The 23,585-nt window shown below is 50.1% G+C and overlaps 1 protein-coding gene across 1 annotated transcript in view; it reads right to left on the bottom strand.

The window, feature by feature from the left end:
• GOT1L1 (glutamic-oxaloacetic transaminase 1 like 1) overlaps window positions 1-23,585 on the bottom strand; it is a 484,104-nt gene that overhangs the window by 341,270 nt on the left and 119,249 nt on the right. The window contains exon 2 of the mRNA XM_078666696.1: window positions 5,235-5,416. Within this exon, the coding sequence (XP_078522822.1) occupies window positions 5,235-5,416 (182 nt within the window). The remainder of the gene's footprint in view (window positions 1-5,234; window positions 5,417-23,585) is intronic.

Raw genomic sequence — 23,585 nt, 5'->3', positions numbered from 1 at the left:
AAAGATGCTCTAGTCCGAAGAACCAGCTTGTCTAGGTAGATGTTAAGGTACGTAAGCTGAGATGCCAAAGCCTGTAGCTCACTGATTCTCAGGACAGATGCTACTACCACTAAAAAGACTGTTTTTATAGTCAGGATCCTGATAGGGCGGTTGTGTAATGGCTCGAAAGGAGTGCACATCAGAAAATTAAGGACTAAATTGAGGTCCCACTGAAGTACAATGAAGGGTGAAAGTGCGAGCAAGTATTGAAGACCTCTCAAGCACCTATGTACAATAGGGGAATTGAACAAGAACGGCTGGTCTGCAGGAATGCAGAAAGATGCCCAAAGCAGAGCACTGCTGGGCTGGAGTACGAATAAACTAAAAAAACTGGAAAGGGGTGCAGATAGGGGGACAACTTGTTTATCTGTACATCATGTCACAAACTTAACATGAAATAACATGTGTTTTTGTAAAGAGCATGTTCACCCAGAAGGGCATCTTGGCGCTAAATAATAGATGTTTATTGCTCCAAACGAAGGCGTATACCGTCTTCTTGGAGTGACACCTGCTGTCAAGTTAATGAAGCAGGCTTCTGGGGGAAAGTGGAAAGCTATCAACTGTCACAGCTCAATCTCCATGCATGAAGGCGAAGCATTGGCAGATTCAGGTGTAACACCCTGCCCTGTTGCTGTGATAGAAGATCCACCCGAAGAGGCAGTGTGATCGGAGGGCTCATGCTCAACAGCTCGGGATACCGGACTCTCTGTGCCCAATCTGCAGCCACCAGAATTACTTGGACCCGGTCCTTCCTGATCTTCTTGAGAACTCTGGGCAGGTTGGAATTGGTAGACAGGCGTACGGGAGGCCTGAACTCCACTCAAGAAGAAAAGTGTCTCCAAGCGAGAGCAGCATTGGAAACTCCAGCGTTCAAAACTGCTGGCATTGCACATTCTTGACTGAGGCAAACAGATTCATCAAAGGCCCTCCTGATTCTTGGAAGAGACACTGTACCACCTCCACACCATTCGTAAACCGCTAGGCATGGACAGCTGAATTTGCCCGCCCTGCATTCAGTGTCCTCCACATGTTGAACCACCAGGGATATGCCACCATGTTCCCGCCATGTCCAGCGGGCAGAGCCTCTTGACAAAGGGTCCACCTCTCCATCCTACCGTGTTTGATGCAATATCACATGGCGGTGGCGTTGTCCATGAATACCTGAACCAGCATTCCTTTTTTGAAGGAAGAAAGGCCTTCAATACTAGAGGGATCGCTCAGAGCTCCAAAAGGTTGATGTGGAGTCGAAATATCGCATGATACCACAGTCCGCTGAGCTCCCAATCTCCCAGATGGCCACCCAAGCCCAGAAGTGATGCATCAGTCACCAGAGTCAGCTCTGGGTGGGGAAGGGAAAGGGGTTTGTGGTTTGTTAGCCACCACTGCAGGTCTTTTACAGTTCCTTCTGAGAACTGGACTATGCCATGTGCCCACTGGAACTTCAGGTCCCACTGCACAGCCCTCATATGCCAGAAGGTATGTGTTACAAGAAGGATGCAGGAGGCCATGAGGCCTCAAAGTCAGTCTCACCAAAATCCAGGATAGAGGCTGAAACATCAGTATCATGGGCTGAATATCTTGGACTCACTGCTCAGGATTATAGACCCGAAACTGCATTGTTTCCAGAATAGCTCAGAGAAAAGGGAGCATCAGAGAGGGAGTCGGGTGTAACTTTGGCATATTAATAGTGAACCTCAGTGAGTGCAGAACTTTCACCATAGTCTGGAGGTGGGTGACGACAGGCCAGGCGAGCTTGCCTTTAACAGCCAATGGTTGAGGTAGGGAAAGACTAATCTCTGACCTCTGCCGAAGAGCTGCAACCACCGCCATCACCTTAGTGAACACACTAGTGGCGCTGCTAAGGCAGAAAGAGAGAACAGCAAGCAGAAAGTGCTCTTAATCTACAGTGAACCGCAGGTAGCACCTGTGGGCAGGCAGGGCGGGCATGTAAAAATATGCTTTTTTTTTTAAATTTCTCCTTTTTGAGGAAGAGATTTAGATGAAGAAGGTCTAAAATAGCGCAAAGTCCTTCATCCTTTTTGGGCACCAGAAAGAGCAGAAATAGCAACCACAAACTACTAATACATGTACTTCTGACGCCGGCACCTTCTGTATGGCTCCCTTGACCAAGAGAGTAAACACCTCCTGACAAAGCAAGGAGATGTCGCCCTCCGTCAGCTTGTCATAAGTAGATGACATGGGGGTTGGGTGGTCACATAGGGAAGGGAGGGATCCCTTTGGAGGCGCTTCAAAACCCTAGGATCGGATGTTATGGACCTCCAGTGGTGCAGGAAATGGCGTATTCTATCCCCCACTGGATGCCCCTGATGGTCGATGGGCATACTAAAGTGGTTTGGAGTTGCGGTGGCAGGGGGATAGTGGACTGGCTCAACCTCTGGCTACCTGCCCCACGTGGTCTGCGGAAACTATGTACGCTGCCATGAAAAGATTGAGGATTGCTAGCCGAGGTAGCTGGGCATGTAACGAGGCAGTTGGAAGCCCCTCCTGTGGACATGAAAGGGGAGGAAGTCAAACTGGGGGTTGGCACGGGGCCACGGAAAGGCCTAAGGACCCAACTGTTGTTCTGCTATCCTTAAAGCGTTCAAGCACAGAGTTAGTCTTCTGCTTGAACAACCGAATGAGACTACAATATCCCCTGAAAAACCAGTGGTTCTCAGCCAGGCGTGGCGTCTAAGGGCCACTGTCTATGAAATTGCTCGGTTCAGCGAGTCAGTCGTATCCAGTACACATCGGATGGTCACATTGGCTGTGTCCTTCCCATCAGCAACTGCTTGAGAGAGTATGGCTCAGGCCTCCTTTGAGACTAGGGCAACACTTGTGAAAACGAGTCCGAGATGGTGTGGGCGTATCGGCCCAAGAGGCATACTGTGTTCACTGACAACAGTGCCAGGCTCACGGAAGAGAGCATCTTCTTCCTGAAGGTATTCAGTCTTTTTGATTCCCTGTACGGTGGAGTGGTAAAGAATGATCATGGTTCATTTTAATGGTGGAAACCTAGACCCCCAAGATATCCAGGGTGGGTTCTGGATGAGGAAACAGGAGTCCCCTGGGGTGGGGCAATTGCAGCTGGCAATTATCCTCTGTACAGGAGCCCCTGTGCAGGCCTTGAACTAGACCCCCAGCAGGACTTCTGTACGACTTCATTGAATGGGAGTAATGCTTAAAAATCTGTAATCCTTGGCTGAAATGCACCTCCATCAAGACGTTCATCCTGACTGCTACCAAGGGTAGCCTAAGGACTAGGACCTCAGCTGCTCTCTGCACCACTGCTGCGAAAAAAGCACCCTCCTCCATAGCTACGGTTAGGTGAGAGACCAGACCAGTGTATGGGGAGAGGTGTCTAGACCACTGGGATTTACCAGATCCTCATACACGTTGCCCTAAGGCTCTTCTAAATTGTATCCACAAGGGACCACCGCCTTCCATTCATTTCCCAGTACAGGCCTATTGTAGGAATAAGGCACTGGCTCTGTCATGGGGAGTCTGCCCCGTGTCGGCGTTGGATGACGCCTGTAGGGCTCTGCGTTGGAGTCTGGGATGACAATGGGGATGGCGCCGACGTGGGGCTCCAGCGAAGCCGTGGGTGTCAGCACTAGAGCAGCACAGGGGAAGGTCAGTGTGGCTTGAGTCGCATTGCTTCAGATCCATCCACAGATCTGAGGGGGCTCAACTGGTGCTGGGAGGAACCCGCCGGAGGATGACTAGCCTGTGGGGCCCAAAGGTACTCCAGCGGGGACAGGCCCCCCCAAATATGAGGTGCATGGCCTTATAAAATGCACGAAACAGGCAGGGGTCGCTCTGCTCCTGGAAACTCTGGTAGAAGCAGAGACAGCCCAGACATTAGCTCCACCACAGAGCTAGGCCTTGAGTGGCGATGCTCCCTCGTCCCACCGGATGACTGCGACAGATGTGGCGAAGTCAAAGATCTCTTTGACTTCTTGCATCTGTGGAACTTCCCCAACAACCTCAAATGCAACTTAGAGTGGCTCCGAGACTATTCCTGGGACATTCCTCTCTACGGAGATTGTAAGCGTCTCATGTCGAGCAGCGAGGAGCTTGAGGGACTCCTACCTCAAGGCCTTGGGGTGCATCGTGCAGCAATCAACTCAGGTGTTGGGGGTCCTGGTCGCACTCCAAACACTAAAGGCCCACTAAATGCGGGTCTATCAATGATATCTATAGGTGACAGGCACCACACAACTTGAAACCACCTTTACTAGCTGACATCCTCGGCACACCAAGAGACAAGTCTTGAAAAATTGTTGACAAAAAAAATCGAAAAAGGGTCAGTCAAAATTGACTGGGGGGGTCACTCTTCCCAGTTCTGCGCTGACTGGCATGGAAAGAAAAGAACTTACAACAGTATGGGGGTGGTGCCTATATAGGCACTGCACACGTCACTTCCAGCACAGTTGACTCCATGTGGAGCTGAACAATGCCACCTACCGGGTCACAGGGGTACTGCTCATGAAAAATGTCCAGATCCAGTGTGACACCTGGGGATATTCTAAGGTATGGAATATGATGCTAGAAGTCTATATCAAACATTGAGGAGTAAAAAACCAGCCACTATCGTTCAAGTGACTAAAGACAATAGGTGCACAGTGGACGCAATAGGCACATCCTAGTCCCAATAATCCTAGAATTCAGGTGCAAAGGCAGGCCTTTCAGGGTAATACTAAGATATGTTTTGCAGTAGCTGTTAACAGTTGCTGTAACAGCCTGAACTAAAACATGTAGTATCCAGTCTCCAAGCATAAACTGTAACTTCATTATTTATCCTTTTCTCTGCACCAAGATCTACACATTTCTCTGGTCACTTTTGCACAGACTTGACTTAGGAGCATGAAATGTCCTCATGATAAGGCAAACTGATGTGATCTTTTTTGATGAAGGGGTATAGGTACTTGCCCACTTTCGGCACCAACAATTGAAATAAACAGCAACGTATCTGTTTCTCTTGACCTCTGCCTTTTACTTCTGCTTACCCATAACTTCTTTTATTCGCTTCATTTTACACATCGAACCTTATACTTATACAAAACTAACCTAATGTTATGAGTAGTTTGCAAAAAGAATTCTGAGCAATCAATATCCCCCTCCAGCCATTGTAACAGATCCGGAGCGCAAGCACAGGTATGACTGTTTATTATAAGACTACAATAACATTATACCCGGTTTTCCAGAACAGCAGTGCTATCCTTTCCAATTGCCAGTTCCAAGGCTGCTCTGCAGAACTCCGGATTGCCCAACGCAGGAAGGTACTCGTGGTTCAGCGTTGGGTCATTTGTGATCTGCAGCCAGGCTTTCTTCACAACAGTAGGCACCCAAGGTTGGCCGTCATCATCCTGGCAAACTGAGAACAGAGAAATGTGGAGAATATGAGAGTCTCACCTGTGGAAGGCAGGATGAGGTCACAGGGTCTAGGATCATGTCACAGAGGATGACCTATACACAGGAAACTGCATGAGAACATGGTGGGTGGTATCTTATTAAAATATAATTGATTAGGGAAAAGGGGCTTAGGCAACAACACCGTCCTAGTGGAGAATCCTGACAGAAAAGGTATTGGAGAATGTCATTGATTTTACAATGGTTAGCAATGCAGGCATTTAAACAGGCGTATGTAGTAAAGAGAATTCTTATGTATACCTTGCTGGCAATTGTGTGCAACCTGTGGTCTGTATTTATTAAATTGGGAAATCTATATCTCCTGGTTTCTGGATTAAACATCGTATCCTTTGATTTATCTTGCCAATCTTTCCACTGTGACCGATTCAACCTACATCCTTTAGTACCTTCAAATAATTTAACTAAAAAAATAAAGTTCTCTAGGCTTCTCAATACTATAAAAAGTCAGCACGCTATTTTCGGCAAACACTTTTGCCTGAAGAGAAGTTAAATTGTGCAGGGTTCCAAAGAGAGCAGACGTTCTAGTAGCACAGCAACTGACAAACAATAACCACTGTAAAAGCACAAGTATATCGTAAGGTCAATTGTGTTACAGAAATGCTGGTAATTGGACAAGTCGGGTAACAATGTAGCCAGTCTGTCAGGATGTATCTTCAAATTAGAATTTATAGCTGGGTCTGATGGCTCAGTGGACTGATGCGTCTACTGCAGGGGCCTGTGTTCGACCTCATGGTTACAGGTTCATATCCCGGTGGGTCCACTCAGCCTTTCATCATTCTGAGGTCGATAAAATGAGTACCATTGAGTCGGGTAACAACAAACATCTGTTATTCAGCGCCAAGATACCCGTAGTGGTGAACGTATGCTTTACAAATACACGTGTTATGTTATGTTATATGGAGGAGTGCAGAGTGCATTAAACCAGAACACAGACTATTTCATGTAACTAGCACAAAGACTGAGAGTTTCCTGGCATCTGACTAAATTAGATTAGGTCATTATTTCTCTACCCTTTCAAAGAGGAAGGACATTTTTTTTTTTTGAATGTTACTACAAACATTAATTAAGCACATACCTAGCTTTGTGAAGTAGCTGAGGTATATAAATGGAAGTAGGAATAGCATGCTAGTACAGAGGCTAGTACAATAAGAGCCCTGGGGGAGAAACAGGCGTTTGCGCTAGCTTTGCGCACCCCAGGGACACTTTGGTATTTCTGAAGGGGGCGCAGACGCTTGACCGACCCCTTCAGTGACACCGATGCGACCTTCAGGGGGGCGTTCCTTCATTTGCATAGGGGTCTGCCCTAAGCAAATGAAGGAATTAATTTGCCACTTTATCCGCGCCATATTACAGATGCAGGCGCAGGGACAAAGAAGCTCTAAGGGGGCACACTCACTGTGAGTGGTGCACTGTGAATGCGCCCCTTGAGACAGCCCTCTGGAGGGAAGATAGGGGGTCCTATGGACCCCCAGACATCCCCTTGCCGGAGGAACTCTAATCCTCTTTAAAAGTGCAGGCAGGTTGCCGCCTGCACTTTGAAAAAACAGAGCGGCTGCCAGCAGCCCCTCCATATTTTCACATGAAAACGCTGCCCTGGGGGCAGTGCGAGTTTGCGGCTACTCTCGAGGCAGCGCAATTTCACGGCTGCCCTGGGGGCAGAGCATACTTAGGAATAGGGCGTATTGTTATGGTTTGAGCCTGGCGCACATTTTAAAAGGTGCACCCGGTATTGACGTACACAGACCTTTTGGAAACTAAGATTTTGGGATGAGCAGCAAGCGTGCACCCTAGTGGGCATTTACACTTAAACAGTGTGGGAAGAATGGATTAGTTACTTACCTGTAATCCTAGTTCTCTTCCAGGGGTATCTTCATCGAAGTCATAAGCACTAGAATATTCCCACCCATGCAGCCTTATATACACGAGAGCTGAATAATGCTGTAAGGACTGCCCATTATATCATAAAAGCATACATTAGAAACATTGATAAACATCAGCAAAACATGTTTTGAATCTGTTTTAATGCTTAGCAGTCAGAAGAAGCTCTCACATAGGACTGAAAGCATATACAGCTCCCAGGCTGCATTGCAGAAACATAGTCTAAAAAGACTGAAAAGCTAACTCATAGCAACATAGGGATAAACTGGCACCGTACCTTTAAGGCAGTCATGAGCCCCAGCTTCCCATCATGCCTCAGGGGTGACAGTTAGGCCAGTTGTTCTTTGCGGTGACTCAAAAAGCCATGACACAAAGAGTTGACATTACCACATTAAAAACACAATGATCCGGTGGGCGTGGCTAGCGTCCAACCAAGATGGCCGCAGCCTAGGAGAGCTCTGTGACCCGGAGAGCTTCCCCACAAACTCTGCATAATTATCCTGCCCGAAAACAGCGACACTGCAGAAGATTAGAAACCGGAGCTTCCGCGCTGCAAGAAGAGCCTACCTGCATCACGGAGCACCCTGCCCCGGCCAAGTTCCACCACTGTGAAAATCGAGGCCTACTCTAACCGCCGGAGCCGGGGACTAAATTAGGATGGAGACCTGGAGGCCAGTGCGGCGGGAAGGGCACCAAACTCCGGTGGCCAGCGCCGCGCACCGGGACCCTAGATGACATCAGTCCTGGTGGGGGGAGCACTCCTGCAGCAGAAACGGACACGAGCAGGCCCGGAATTAAGGCGGGAGCGGAGCGGGCGGCCTGAGGCACACCCAGGGCCCTGGAGCAGTTGAGGAGGTAAGCGGAGACCCATACATTGCCCCGCTACAAACGGCATCCCCCCTGAGTGGAGCAAAGACACACCGGCCACATAAGCAGAGAGGTTCACCAGGCTGCAAGGCCTCACAATCCTAAGAGGTACTCGGCGCCAGTGGAAAACCCGGGAGGAGCTCCTGCACAGGCCTACATGTAATCACATACACGCTGTTCAGGCGTGCCTCCTAACGTTTGTGGCGCAAATGAACAGGGACACGCATAGACATCCAGGGGCCCCAACAGAGAGGCGTCGTGAAAGGCGAAGGCCAGATAAGGGGGTGCCGGGCGAAAATACCCGGCTCTGGTCCCAGGACGGCGCCGATGTGGTGAGGGCGACGAAGATACTGAGTGGCATACTACTACTCCTCAGCCCCAGGTAGACCAAATTCAGGTGCGCCACGGCAAGCAACAATGAGCGGCAGGGGGTCACGGGCGCAGCAGGCTCCCCGACTCGAGAAATATGCCTACAACAAAGACAGCGCGGACTCGGCAAAAGTGAACGCGCCGCAGCCATCCACCCAAGCGCCCCACAGCCCTGGGGCCACCGGTGAGATCACCCTCAAAGATGTAATGGCGACATTACAGACGATGCAATCCTCCATGGGCACAATCTCCACAGACATTTCTTTCATGCAAGCTGACCTCGCCAAAGTATCGGACCGATTGGGAGAAGTGGAGAAAACAGTGACTGGGCTATCGGCAGACACGGCGGACTTACAGGTCAGAGTGCGCACACTGGAGCAGGACAACACCATGCTGAAGGCTAAGCTGGACGAGCAAGAAGGTAGATCCTGACGCAATAGTGTACGCCTGGTTGGCGTGCCGGAGACAACCGGGGGTACGGCCCTTGACCTCTTCGTGGAGGACATAATTCAAAACCAGCTTAAACCTCGAGGTCTATCTAATTACTTTTTAGTGGAACGGGCCCACCGCGTGCCAGGAGGTAAACCGCGCCCAGGGAATCCGCCACGCCCGATTTTGGCATGCATTTTTAACTTTCGTGACCGTGACGCTATATTACAAGCCGCACGGATTGCCCCGTCGATCAAGATCGAGAATTCAGAAGTCACCTTTTACCCTGATTACACAGCGGCCGTGGCGCAACAGCGGAGGAGCTTCACAGAGGTGAAGAAGGAGTTTCGCACCAGAGAAATGAAGTACTCAATGATTTTTCCAGCACGACTACGCGTGGAATCCGAAGGAAAGACTTGGTTCTTTGAGTCCCCAGGGGAGGCGAGGGACTGGCTGGAGGGCTGGAGGCCGGCACGTGGACCCAGGAATCGAGGTACGGCGCGCAGTGATCCGGATGAAGGAAGGCATCACAGAGTTGATGGACACTGAAGGATGGGTAGAACAGGCGATTTCAACACAGACCACGGACTGAAGTTTTAACCGAAGTCCCGGAGGAACAGTCATGTACATTGAACACGACCCGTAGGCGAGCTTTGCTGGGGGTGGCGGGGGTGATGTTGAAATTGAAGGCTACCGGAGCATGCAGCAGACACTGCCGGACAGACAACGAAGACTGCAGCAGATAGGAACTATCGGACCTAAGTACAATGACGGGACTAATTCCTAGAGGGGGGCTTCGTAAGGGTCACCAAGGTCTCACCCTCACAAGTTAAGCAGGGTACGGGGGAATAGAAGCGCTCTGCTTAGTTGGGGAGGTGGACGGTTCTGGATCGCCGGGCAGGGAGGCAGGGTGGGGGGTTGGGGTTTTATGTAATGCAAAGTTTGTGCGTTTTTGTTTACAGGTTAAAGTTACACAGTCTCTCCTCAGATCGACACTCAAATGGACCCGGGCACTCGGTGCGCGAATACAGATGTGGTTTAATGATAATGGCGGGCCTCCATACAGACGGAGTGTCCTCACGCTGCAGGTGATGAACAAAGCGACCGTAAGACACACTCCACCTCACGAACGCAATGCCAAGCAGCGAAGTATCGGGACATAGCTCCCAGACACCGCGAATGGTCACCCCTCCCCTGACTGTCATATCATGGAATGTGAACGGGTTGGGCCACAAAATTAAAAGCGGTCTAGTCCTGCAATATCTAAAAAGAAAGTCCCGCGGTGGTATTACTTCAGGAAAAATATTTGACGTGGATGGCAAGTAAAGCACTAAACAGGTGTGGGTTCAAAATGGCAGCGCAGGCAGAATTCTCCTCAGGATCCCAGGGGGTTGGTATACTAATTCATAAAAGCTCTCCGCTGGTGGTCACGAAAACATGGACGGATGAAAATGGGCGATTCGCCGCACTTACTTGTCAATGGGAGGGGCGCATCTACAATCTGATCTCAGTGTATATCCCCCGACACTTCACCAGACAGCTCTTCACGATCATGGGAAACTATTACTAGACTTACCCGAGGGCGAACTGATCTTAGGGGGGATCTCAATGCAGTATGTGACGCAGCCATCGACCGTAACCCACCCAGAGAGGACAATAGATCCAATCAGGCCCTTAGGGACTTCTTTGTCGCCATGGGATTAACGAACATGTGGAGACTCAAACACCCCACAGAACAGCAATTCACATTCTGTTCTGGAGCACATAATAGTCTCTCCCGTATAGACTAGATGCTGACATTAGTGATAGCCCCGGAGAAGGTCACAGTGATTGAGCACTTAGCAAGGGGAATCGCGGACCACACCCCGATACAACTTACCTACACTATGCAGCTCCCAAAAAGACAGCGAATCTACCCCCTATATCCCGGATACCTCCAGAACCGTAAAATTGCTAAGGCCCTAGTAACAACCACTGATCACTACTTTGCCGAAAATACGGCGACAGTAGATTCACCATGCACGCTTTGGGAGGCATACAAATCGTTCACCCGGGGGCAAGCCATCTCGACTATCACCCGACACAAGCGGGAACAAAAGCAAACCATTGAATCCTTAGAAGCGGCAGCGTTGCAGGCGGAAAGGGCTCACGCCATGGACCCCAACGAGACCACAGCACAGACCCTGACATTAGCAGCTCAGGAATTCAGGGCATATGCTGAGGACATGGCAAAGACGAGGCACTCGGACACCATGCACAGGATCTACGAACTAGGAGACAAGACGGGAAAATGCTCGCATGGCTTGAAAAAAATGAGAGGGCGGATAGGTGGATAGCCCAACTGACACCAGAGGACGGTACACTAACAACAGACCCCCAGTTGATTGTGGAAGAGTTAGCAACCTACTATGAGCGGGTATACACACCGCGAGTAGAAGCGACAGAGGAGTGCATGCAGTTTTTAGAGGACAAACCACTGACCACTCTATCGATAGAAGATATGGAAGCACTCGAAGCCGACTTATCGGCAGAAGAGGTGGGAAAGGCATTGGCGGCACTGCACACAGGCAAGGCAATGGGGCCCAATGGTTTACCGGTGGAACTCTATAAAAAGGTGGCAAGTAAGATACCCCCCCATCTGATACACTGATTGCCTAACACAAGGGACGCTGCCCAGGGACCAAAGGTTGGCCACCATTGTGACGATACACAAACCGGGGAAGCCTCCGGAGCAACCCTCTTCCTATCGACCAATATCCCTAATAAACGCAGAAGCTAAGATATTGGCGAAAACACTAGCATTACGACTGCAGCCCCATCTTACGGCGCTGGTCCATCCGGACCAATCAGGCTTTATGCCTGGCCGTAACACTTCCCTTAATCTGCGACGCCTCAACGGGGTTCTGGCCCGTACCCCACTGCTCCAAGACAATGTGGCCATGCTGTCCTTAGACGCGACAATGGCGTTCAACCTCGTGGAATGGCCATTCCTATTCGCAGTGCTTCGGAAGATGGGTTTTGGCCCCAAATTTTGTGGTGGATTAGGTTGCTGTACACAGCACCTTTGGCACATGTGATGGCAAATAGTCATATATCACGGGAGATTGCACTGGGTAGAGGGACACGGCAGGGCTGCCCGCTCTCACCACTCCTCTTTGCCCTAATATTAGAACCTCTTGCAACTTGGATACGCACGACGCCATTGTTCCGGGGGCTAGCATGGGAGGCGGGTTGGGAAGACCGAATCTCCCTTTACGCGGACGACGTGTTAATATATTTGACGTCCCTGACAGAGTCCCTGAAGGCCCTCTTAGATATCCTCACAGCATATGGGGAGAAGTCAGGCTATACCATAAATTGGTCGAAATCGCTGCTCTATTTGTTGCACGGCCCAGTGCCAACACTTCCCCTAGACTGTCCCGTGCAAATTGTGACCAGGAGATTTAAGTACCTAGGAATATATGTCGCCCCCCAGGAGAATGTGTTTGTGGAGGAAAACCTAATGAGACCCCTAAGGAGACTGAAGGCCGACGTTTCACATTGGCGGTCCCTCCCCCTAACACTGCTGGGAAGGGCAGCACTCTTTAAAATGCTTGCACTCGCTAGGTTCCTATACTCACTCCAAAATACCCCCTTCCCGGTCCCACTCTCGTATTTTAAGGCCATCGATGCAGAAGTCGCCTCCTTATTATGGAATGGGAAACCGGCTCGCATAGCACATTCCAAATTGATACGCAGTTGGTATGACGGGGGAATAGCCCTACCAAGTGTCAAGTTGTATTACTGGGCTGCACAGCTAGCGATCATCAATCAATGGTTTCATGCACCACACGACGACCCAGCATACCGATTAGACAGGGATGTGTTGCCGGTAGATCGCTTAATGAAGGCCCTTTACACAACCAAGAGACGCCACAACCTGACAGGTCCTAAGGCCCACACGATCAACATTTGGCACACCGCACAGAGAGCTCTGGAATGGGAAGGGAAGCTTACACTGGCCACTCCACTCTGGGAGACACGCCGACTGGGCACCTTGGCAAACACTAAAGGGGTCAAGCAATGGGACCTAATAGGCATCACAAGCATTGGCGATCTGTGGGTAAGAGGTGAAATCATCCAGTTTACAGCACTTCAAGAGAAATACGGACTGGCTGACTCGGAATTATACCGTTACATCCAAATCAGACACGAACTCCAAAGCGCTATCCCCCCGGGCACTAAACTGGCTGACCCTTTACCCCTTGAAGATAGACCACATGGACAAAAAAGCCATATCGCAGACATTTCGCAAATTAATAAATAATCTCCCAGATCCCACGGTAGTTTTGCGTAGCAAATGGGAGGTGGAACTTGGGGATATAGAGGACAGAGACTGGCTAAATGCGTTGGCATCGGCCAGGGAGGCGACGATCCCGTCTCGCTTAAAATTAAAACAGCTCAAAGTACTGCATCGAGTATATTACCCCCGCACCACGATACACAAACTGGGTCACGCACTTGATTTACTCTGTCTGAGGGGTTGCGGACAAATCGGAACATACTTTCATATAATATGGAACTGTCCAAAGATACAATCCTACTGGGAGCATGTTGTAAATCAGATTTCAGAAGTGAGTGGGGTGGAGATCCAGACAGACCCCAAGTGCTGCCTATTGAATATATGGCGACCAACGGACCTGAACATGGGGCTGAAAGCATGGGCAACACTGGGGATGGTGACAGCGAAGCGGAATATAGCACAGAACTGGGGGTCTGGGGTACTACCCACGCAGTCACAATGGGAACATGATATGGACACAGCTATGGTAGCTGAAAAAGCAGTTTACACCCATCGAGGTTGCCCCAAAAAGTAGACGAGAATCTGGGGGAAGTGGAATGAATCCTGGGGATACGTTTGTGAACCACTGTGTGAGTCATCAACCCCTGAAAGTAGCCCTTGACTGGTGGGGAGCCCTCCTACTGAGTTTGTAGCCGGCAATTGTGAGGGTGGGGATGGGGGAGGTGAGGGAGGGTTGAATACCAAGGAAAGGGAGATTTAACAGTATTGAACGACCTGGTGGAGTAGACGGTGTCTGAAAATTGTATTATATCACTGTACACGGAGAAGACTGTAGTTGATTGATGTATGTAACACCCTGATAATGAAATGCAAATAAAAATAAAAATAGAAAAAAAGTTTCCACCCCAAAAAAAAACCTTGAAAAAAAAAAACACAATGATCCTTTGCCCGGGGAGGTGGGAGGGTTGCTTATGACTTTGATGAGGATACACCTGGAAGAGAACTAGGATTACAGGTAAGTAACTAATCCTTCTCTTCCAGGGGATCCTGATCAATAGTCATAAGCACTAGAATAGAATAGCGAGCCTCACCTCATCCCCCTGCGGGCAAAGGAAACATAACTGTAAATTAACCAATCAGCTCAGATAACTAAACCTGGATAGATAGATAGATTAATATCCGTATAGATTCCTCAGGGAGACCTGGCCCACTTGAGTATCAGCCCTGGAATCGGATTCTAGACAATAATGCCTTGTGAAAGTGTGAACCAATCTCCAGGTTGCAGCCCTGCAAATTTCTGACATTGGAACATCATGCTAAAAAGCTACTGTGGACGCTTTTCCTATAGTAGAGTGTGCCTTAGGAGACTACAAGGGTTTATGTGCCAACTGGTAAGCCAATTTTATACAGGACACTATCCATCTTGAAATGGATCTTTTGCAGGCTGGGAAACCTGTTCTCATGGCACCATAATTCAGAAACAATTGATCCAATTTCCTTATGCCCTTGGTACCTTCCAGATAGAATTAAAGCACTCTTTTGAGGTCCAAGGAATGCAGCGACCTCTCTGCAGGAGTCGCGGGGTTTGGAAAAAAGGACGGTAGGGAGATTGACTGATTAATATGGAAATCAGATATCAACTTTGGCAAAAAGGCAGGGTGAGCCCTTAACACTACCCTGTTGTGGTGAAACACAGTATAAGGTTCTTTTGCACACAGCGCTTGGATCTCACTTACTCGGCGCGCTGATGTTATTGCTACCAGAAAAGAGGCCTTCCACGTCAGGTGCTGCAAAGAGGCTTTATGAATGGGCTCAAAAGGAGGACCCATTAATCTAGACAGCACCAGATTCAACTCCCAGGAAGGAGAAGGGTTTCGAACAGGGGTACACTTTCTTCAACCCCTGTAAGAAATCCTTAACCACCTGCATTTGGAAAAAGGAAGGGTGGCTGGGTTACTTTCAGTATGCCGTAATGGCTGACAAATGAACCCTGATTGAGGCATATTTCAAACCCGTTTTTGCCAAATATAGAAGGTAAGGAAGAATGACGTCTTCCTGCCCCTTCGTAGGGTCAAAATGATTGCCAACACACCATAGGTAGAACCTCTTCCATTTAAAGGCATATGACGCTCTTGTGGGGGGTCGCTTAGCCTCTGTCAGGATATGCATGCAGTCCTGCGGCAGATTCAAGTGTCCGTATTGTGGGACCTCAGGAGCCATGCTGCCAAGTTCAGGGAGGGAAGGCTGGGATGGAGAATCTTCCCGTCCATCTTGGTCAGTAGGTCCGCTCTGTGCGGCAGCCTCCTGTGGGAGGGTACCGATAACTGAAGATGGTCCGGGTACCACCACTGCCGTGGCCAGTCTGGAGCTATCAGAATCATCTTCATGTTGGATCTGATGAGCTTGGACACCACCTTCGGGATCAGAGGAAGAGGAGGAAAGGCGTAGGCAAATGTCTCTGACCAATCCATCAAAAGCGCATTCCCCCTTGTCCCTGGACGGTGGAATCTGGATGCGAAGGCGTGGCATTTTTTGTTTTTGTCGTCTGAAAATAAATCTATTGATGGACGACCCCACTGTTGGAAAATGTCTGGCACCACCTCATCGTGCAGCACCCAGTCTGGCTGATCTTCGAAGTGACGACTGAGTGTGTCTGCTTTGACATTCTGCTCTCTCGGAAGGTGCACTGCCATTATGGAGAGGTTCCGAGCAAGAAGCCAGTGCCAGATCGCTTGAGCCTCCAGGGAGAGAGGGCGAGAGCGCGTACCACCCTGCTTGTTTAGATAATACATGGTGGTCGTGTGGTCTGTTTGGATCAGGACCGAGTTGGACCTGACCGAAGGCAAAAAATCTTTCAGAGCAAGATGGACTGCTCGTAGCTCCAACATGTTTATGCGGTAGGACTGTTCTTTCGTGGACCACCGGCCCTGCATTTGAAGGCATGTGTGCCCCCCATCCTTGTAGAGATGCATCCTTTATCAACGATTGCACTGGAACTGGTTGATGGAAAGGGACTCCCACCAACAGATTCTGTGGCCGAGTCCACCACTCGATGGAGGATTTCGCTGCTTGGGAGAGCACGATCCGATCCTCCCAGTGACCCGTTGCTTGGTCCCACTTGTCTTCTAGATCTTGTTGCAACGGACGCATTCTCAGCCTGGCATTGGGGATGAGAAATATGCAGGAGGCCATCGACCCCGGCAGAGATGCCACTTGTCGGACTTCTGGGCGATCTATCTGAAGCTGAGCCTTGCACTTCTGCTGCATTGAAGAAAGTCTCTCCTCCAAAGGAAACGCTCTTCCTTTGTTTGTATCCAGAGTCGATCCCAGATCGTGGATCATCTGGGTGGGCTTTTGTACAGACTTCTCTATGTTGACATGAAGATCCAGTTTTTGTAGTTGTTGTAGACAGACTTGGAAATCGTTCCTTACTTGTTGATGAGATGGCCCTTTGAAGAGCCAATCGTCTAAGTAAGGGCAGACGAGTGGACCTTTTCTGTGTAGGGCGGCCGCCAACACTGCCATGCACTTGGTAAAGATTCGTGGGGCAGATTTCAGCCCGAAGGGTTGGACTTTGTATTGATAGTGCTTGTCTCCGACCACAAACCGCAGATACTCGCGATGACGCGGAGCAATGGGTATATGGAAGTACGCATCTTGGAGGTCCACCGAACACTTCCAATCTCCTGCTTGCAGATGTGGACATATTTGATGAAGGGCCAACATGCTTCTCCTTCATGATAACTCTGTTCAGCAGGCTAAGGTCCAGGATAGGTCTGAACTTGTGCTCCTGGTCTCTTTTGGGTACAAGAAAGTACCTGGAGTAGACTCCCGTCCCTCGCTGTGCAGAAGGAACCTCTTCTATGGCCTTTTTTTGCAGAAGGGTTGCCACTTCCTGCCGGAGCAACTTTAGTTGGAGAGGACGAGATCTTTTTGGAGGAATGTCCTTTGGAAGCACAGGAAAACGTAGTGCGTATCCATTGTGCAGTATATTGAGCACCCAACGATTTTTTGTGATGCTGCACCACTCTGCCAGATGATGTGAAGCACTTCCTCCCACTGGAGTGGGCAACGGCGCCAGAGGAAGCTCCTGTTCATTGCTTCCCTGCCGATCTGGCCGTGCTAGAGGACTGTTGCTGGTGACCACCTCTACCTCTGTTGGATTTACGGCCCTGATACTGTGACTTGCCTTGGTTTTTTCCTTAGGACCATTGAGGGGTTTGAAGCCTCAGCTGGTATCTCTTGCACTGGTTTGGCCTGTATCGACGTTTGTACTCCTTATTCTTCTCCAAGCCCACGGCTTTGAGGGTGTCGAGTTCCGCCTTCATCCTGCCCTTTTCCTCATCTGTATGGGTTCCAAATAGAGAGGAGCCGGAAAACGGGAGATTTAGGATTCTCTGCTGTGCATCTGACTTGAGTGCTGTCATCCTCAACCAGGAGGATCTTCTGGCACAAACCCCATGGGCATATGAATGCGCCGATAGAGTAGCGCCATCCGCTGCCGTACTGATCACCTGGTTGGCAACAAGTGACCCCTCTGTGATGATCTCTTCAAAATCCTTCTGATCCTCTTTTGGCAGCTTCTCTTTGAAGCGGTCCAAGGAGTCCCACAAGGCCCTATCATAGCGACCTAATAAGGCTGCTGCACTGGAGACCTTTAATGATGAAGCTGCCAAGCTGCACACCTTACGTCCCCAAGAATCCTGGGACCTACTTTCCTTATCGGGAGGAACTGATGAAGACACAGCCACCGCATGAGTTTTCCTCGCTGCCGCAATGATCACTGAGTCTGCAGGCGGATTCGTCTTCAAGAAGACAGGGTCTGAGGAAGTGTGGGAAGTTGGCCTGATGTGCAGTGCTCACTATTCTAGTGATCACTATATATCAGTCCAAACAACCCTTATTGATGATTGGTTGTAAGTCAACCTTATAGACCAGCTATCCTAGTAGCATGGATACGAGCAGTCTAAGGCTAAGACTCTAGAGGGCGTGTTAAGCCAGCTGTTTTACCATCACATTACCCCTTGAACACCCAGTGAAAGGACACCACACCAGTTGTTATGAAAATAAACAGTGTATTTATAAGAATCACAACAACCCTGTACTCTTTATGAGGACAGGGTGCTAGGCACACAACAAAACTCTTACGAAAATACTTAAGTTAGCACGTTATACACAAATGCCCGAGGGGCACGAAAAACCATATACTCTAAAAGTGGAATGCGAATTACTAGCAGGTAAGTAACAGTACTAATAGGCTTTGGAATCGCTAGGACTTGACTAGGGAATCGTTAGATTACTTCTAGGAGACCTAGGGGACTCGGGTGCAGAGTGTGCACTCTCACGCGGGATGCGGGACAAAGTCTATGGAGGCTAGTAAAGGCAAAGTTAGTGTTCACGGGCGAACCCGACCTGGTAGGAAGAAAACGACAGTGGATCCTGACCCTAGGATAGTGAGGCTATGCTGGGACACCGAAGTGCCGAAGTTACCTAGCCCAGGGGCTGCAGCTGCATAGGTCTGAAAAGACGTCGGGGATCTCGTTGCCGGACCAGGAGCCTGGAAGAAGGAAGTTGCTGGCAGGCGACTAGTGAAGGAAAGTTCGATGGATCCAAGCCTGGATCAAGGAAGAAGAAAACCTGAAAGCAGAGGGGACCAAGTTCTTGAATCACTAGCCAGTGATTAAGTGGGCACCAGGATGGCACCGGGCGAAGTCACCGCCGTCAGGTGAGTGGGCGCTGCTGGGCTCTGCAGTCTCTCGGACCAGGAGGCGTTGTCGGCGACCAGGATGGAGGTGCGAGCTGTCCCACGAAGGTTCTTGCTGTCGACGTCGCTGGACCCAGGATTGGGCAACAAGTCTTGGCAAATGCAAGGCCCACGCGGTGGACCTAAAATGGCGTCTTGGGCGGACCAGGAGGGTCCAGGGTACTTCTCCGATGGAGGGAAGCAAGGGCCAGTCTGGAGCAACCAGACCAGCAGCAGAAATGTCGTCGGGCGTCGTCAGGAAGGCCACAAGCCAGCGGGCTAGTAGCCAAACAACGCGGTGAGCAGCCAAAAGCAGAAGGGCCCCACGCAGATCGTGGAGATGCTGGGGGGCGGCACTTCGGTGCTGGAGCTGCTCAGGGTCGGGGCTTCTCGGACCCCAAAGCACTCACCAGGAATTCACTCGGCGGGCTTGCTGGAAAGAAGTCGTGCAGTCTTGCAGATGGCCGGTCCCTTGAGGTCTCGTCGCACCCACGGTTCTCAGCTGGGCTGTAGAGGTGGGTAGAGGTCGGAGGTGCCAGGGAAGCCGGTTCTCGTCGAGCTGGGCAGTCGGATTCCGGAGGAAGGACTTGCAGCAGACCGCAGTGTTCTTTAGATGGTGCCTGCGGATGCAGGGTGACTACTCCTTAGTCACAAGGGAGAAATCTTAGGAAGAAGTCTTGAGTTCCTTTCGTGGAAAGTAGTTTCAGGATTCAAAGATGATCTGATTTGGAAGGGGGCCAGTCTCTACCTTTATCTTGGAAAAGGGGGCTGGCACGCGACTAGGTCCTGCCCTATGGGTGGGACCAGGAGGGGGGTGGTTACACCCACTTCCTTGGCGGGCTTTTCCCCAGCACAGGGTCTGGAGTGACCCTGGAACTGGTTCCAGCCAGCCTACGCACAGTGAGCACCGGGGTGCCACGTGCAGTCACCTTCCTCTAAAGCCCTGCCTACCTACAATACACAAAACCCTGTCTGGGACGGTGCTGGCACCGCCCCTGGCAGGAAACCCTTTGTCCTTATCTCCTGCTCTGGGAGGACTCCCAGCAGCAGGAGGGCAGACTTGTGTCTCGGTGGCAGCATCCATTTTGTGGATGCTAAGGCTCTGTCTGACTTTTAACCGGGTTATAGGTTACATGCATGTCGTGTCCCTCTAGAAGGGTGGAATGCTAACCCCGTCGCCAGAATTGGCGAGGGGTTAGTATTACAATTCGTATGACACCTTACTCGACATGTTTTGATAAAGCGATACCAGAGTTGGCATTTAACCGCGAGGATTATAATGCACTTAAGAGTATATGGTATGCGATATCATGGAAACGGCTAAGGGATGGATCCCGAAAGCCGCAGACAGGCTCAGCTCATGCCAGAGCACCATCTCACACGATTCCAAGCACTCTGCCTTCAGGATTGTTAAGGCCTGCCATAGGAGTGACTGATAGGAGATCTGTGTGTCCATTTTAGGGTTAGATATAGGTATACTATATCTAAAGCAAAGGGTGAGTACACCACCTTGCCCCAGCTGTCGTGCAGCCAGTTGTGTCAGTTTTAGTTAGTCAATCCAGGGGTGGCACAATACATGCTTCAGCCCCTGGGAGACTTCTGGGTGCACCTCAGCCCTGGGTACAGGGACTTGGAGAGGGCCCAGTGCCAATTCAGTACCTGAGTACAATTTGGATAGAGAGAACAGCTAGGCTGTGGGTCTGATTAGCAGGCCCACAGCCAGGGAAAGTCGTAAACCAGTGCAGCAAAAAGCAAAAATCTGGGTGATCATAGGATTGCAGACCCTACTCTCCTACAGGAAGCCAGCTTGTATTTTTTCTGAATTCGAACTGGTGCAGCCTTGATTGTAGCTGGCATCAGGAAGATGTCCATCATGGGTTCCAGAAACCCAGGAATCAAGGGAAGTAATTGACGAGGCGCTGCCCTCTGATGCAATTCAAGAAGTCTTTATTCGATTAGTTCATCATAAAAGACATAAAATACAATATAAACATACATGTGAACAGTTAAAAACAAGTATTAAATCATTTATAACTAATCAGCTTCTTGTACAAATAAACAAACAATTTTATAAAAGGACTTAAATACAACCAAAGATCAATTTAAAACGAGTATTTAAATCATTTAAAACTAATCAATTTCTTGTACAAATATGCTAAGTTTTACATAGGAGCTCTAATGCAACCGTAGGTCAGGCTGTTACCAAAAACTAGGCTGTCACCATTTGAGTACCTTTAATATGCCTACTTCTAAGCACCCAGGCCCAACCTAGGAATTTAGCAACCCCGACAACAATAAGGGAGTCTAAGTTAGTTCTTAACAATCTGGTTGCTTCCACAGCCATTCTGGTACCTAAATGTCTGCAGACCGGTCCAAGCCATTTGGCTCTGGGGGCAGAATATAGAGGGCATACATACAAAAAGTGATTCAGGCTCTCCCCAGTACCATAACACTTAGGACAGAACCCCGTCCTTTCTGTTCCCCACTTTTTAGTGAACTCCCCAATGGGAAGCGAACCGCATCTGAATTGAAAGAATAGTTTGCGGTCCAGGGGTTTAGTTATAGTGTCCCAATACCATTCAAGCTTGGGCGCATCCTTATGTACAATAAACAGACCGGTAAGGCTGCTAGGGCTCGACTTCGGGTACATATTAAGAGTCACCCAATCCCAATAACATTTTTTAAGATCCCTTTTAGAGGGAAAAATGGCTGACTCAGGCGAGGACCACAGAGAGCCAAGACCCAAAGCTAATAAAGTAGCCTTAAGGTCTCTGAACCAACCAATATTCGTGGCACCAGGACTATTTTTAACCTCCAAGCATGCTTCAGCATAATAGTGGAGTTCAGGTGTTGTCCACAGACGACGCCAGAATGTCAAAGGACGAAGTCTTGCTTGGTCCACCACCGAATGGCACCCAAGATCATAAAGAAGAGGGGTTAAAGGGGTCGACTGTGGCAGGCCTGTAGTCAACCTTACAAATTTATTTTGGGCATGTATTAATGGGTTCAGATTACTGACACCCCAGAGTTCCGCACCATAGAGGACCGCTGATAGTACCTTCCCACCATAGATCTTTATAAGCGGGGACATTGGCCTCGTAAATGACCCTTTGTGCTCCTTAATCAGTGCCCCGCCCAGCTGTTGATGTTTCAAAGTCATGAGCTCAATCTGATGGGTCCAGCTCAACGTGTCACTGAAGGTAACTCCCAGGTAGGTGAAATGCTTAGTTTGCTCCAGGGGGATATCCCCCATGAAAACCCTGGCGTTTATTTGCTTGTGCCCCCTCAAAACCATGAATTTGGTTTTGGCCCTCTGATGCAGAGTCTCAAAGATCACCGTTGTGGCCACCTGAGGGGCGGCCATCTCAATGTTCAGATTCTGAGCCCCTCTCTGAAGCACATCATGGTAGGTGTTGATGTCATCTATTGGAGACACTCTCGAAACTGGGCTGTCCGATAGGGTAGGGGAATAATCCCTCTTCAATGATCGGGTGGAAGAAGATCACGACAGTGTCCTTCTCGTTCTGCGATGGGAACTATGTCTTCGTTCCCGGGACCTTCCTGTGTGTTCCTCACGTCTGGGGGAACGCGATCTGTCCACTTCCTGCACCAACCTCTGTAAACGTGACCTATGGATGGGACTGGATGGGACTGGCATATTCTTGCATCGGCTGCGTCGCCCCCGTATCCTTGTCCCAGTGATGCAGGGGGAGGAGCCATCTTGGAGACAAGCGCACCGCAGGGGAAGCCTCCCTGTGTGATGGAGACTTATGAGCAGGTCTGCTGGAACGTCCTTCTGAAGAAGCTGATCTCGTGGAAGGATGTCTGGAGGAATGAGAGGAAGAATGGCGTAAGGCGGATTCTGTCACCAGAACCACTGATCCTTCTCCAGACCTCACTGAGGTAGGCCTTGACGTCGGACGTGCACCTCTCGACGTCGAACTGGACCTCCTCCTCGACGTCAATCTCTGGTCTGATGTTGGAACCGGTCTCGACGCTTCTCTACCCCTCGATGTCGAATCCCTTGCAGAAGACGCCTGGACATCCCTTCGTCTTGACGTCGAACGTCGACTCTACGTCGAACATCGTCGTGCAGATCTAGATGAAGGGGCTCTGCTCCTCGACGCCGAACGTCGTCTTGTTGACGACGGTGGAGGGCTCTTCTTCCTCAACGCCGATCATCGTCGAGACCACGGCGGAGGGGTGTCGATCCTCGACGCCGATCGTCGTCGAGACGACGGCTGAGGAGTTCCCATCCTCGACGCGATCGTCGCCAGGTTGACGACGGCAGAGGACTCCTGCCCCTCGACGTCGACCGCCGATGGACTGACGACGACGGAGGGGAGCCTGCTCTCGACGCCGAACGTCGTGCCGACGACGGCGGGGGACTTCTACTCCTTGACGTCGATCGTCGCCGGGTTGACGACGGCGGAGGGCTGATACTCCTCGACGCCGATCGTCGCAGAGTTAACGATGGCGGAGGGCTTCTGTTCCTCGACGTCAATCTTCGCCAGGTTGACGATGGCGGAGGATCACAAGTCTTCG

The sequence above is a fragment of the Lissotriton helveticus genome, chromosome 11 (assembly GCF_964261635.1).
Source record: "Lissotriton helveticus chromosome 11, aLisHel1.1, whole genome shotgun sequence".
In the NCBI taxonomy this organism is placed as follows: Eukaryota; Metazoa; Chordata; class Amphibia; order Caudata; family Salamandridae; genus Lissotriton; species Lissotriton helveticus.
This window is presented reverse-complemented; position numbering and strand designations above follow the sequence as displayed.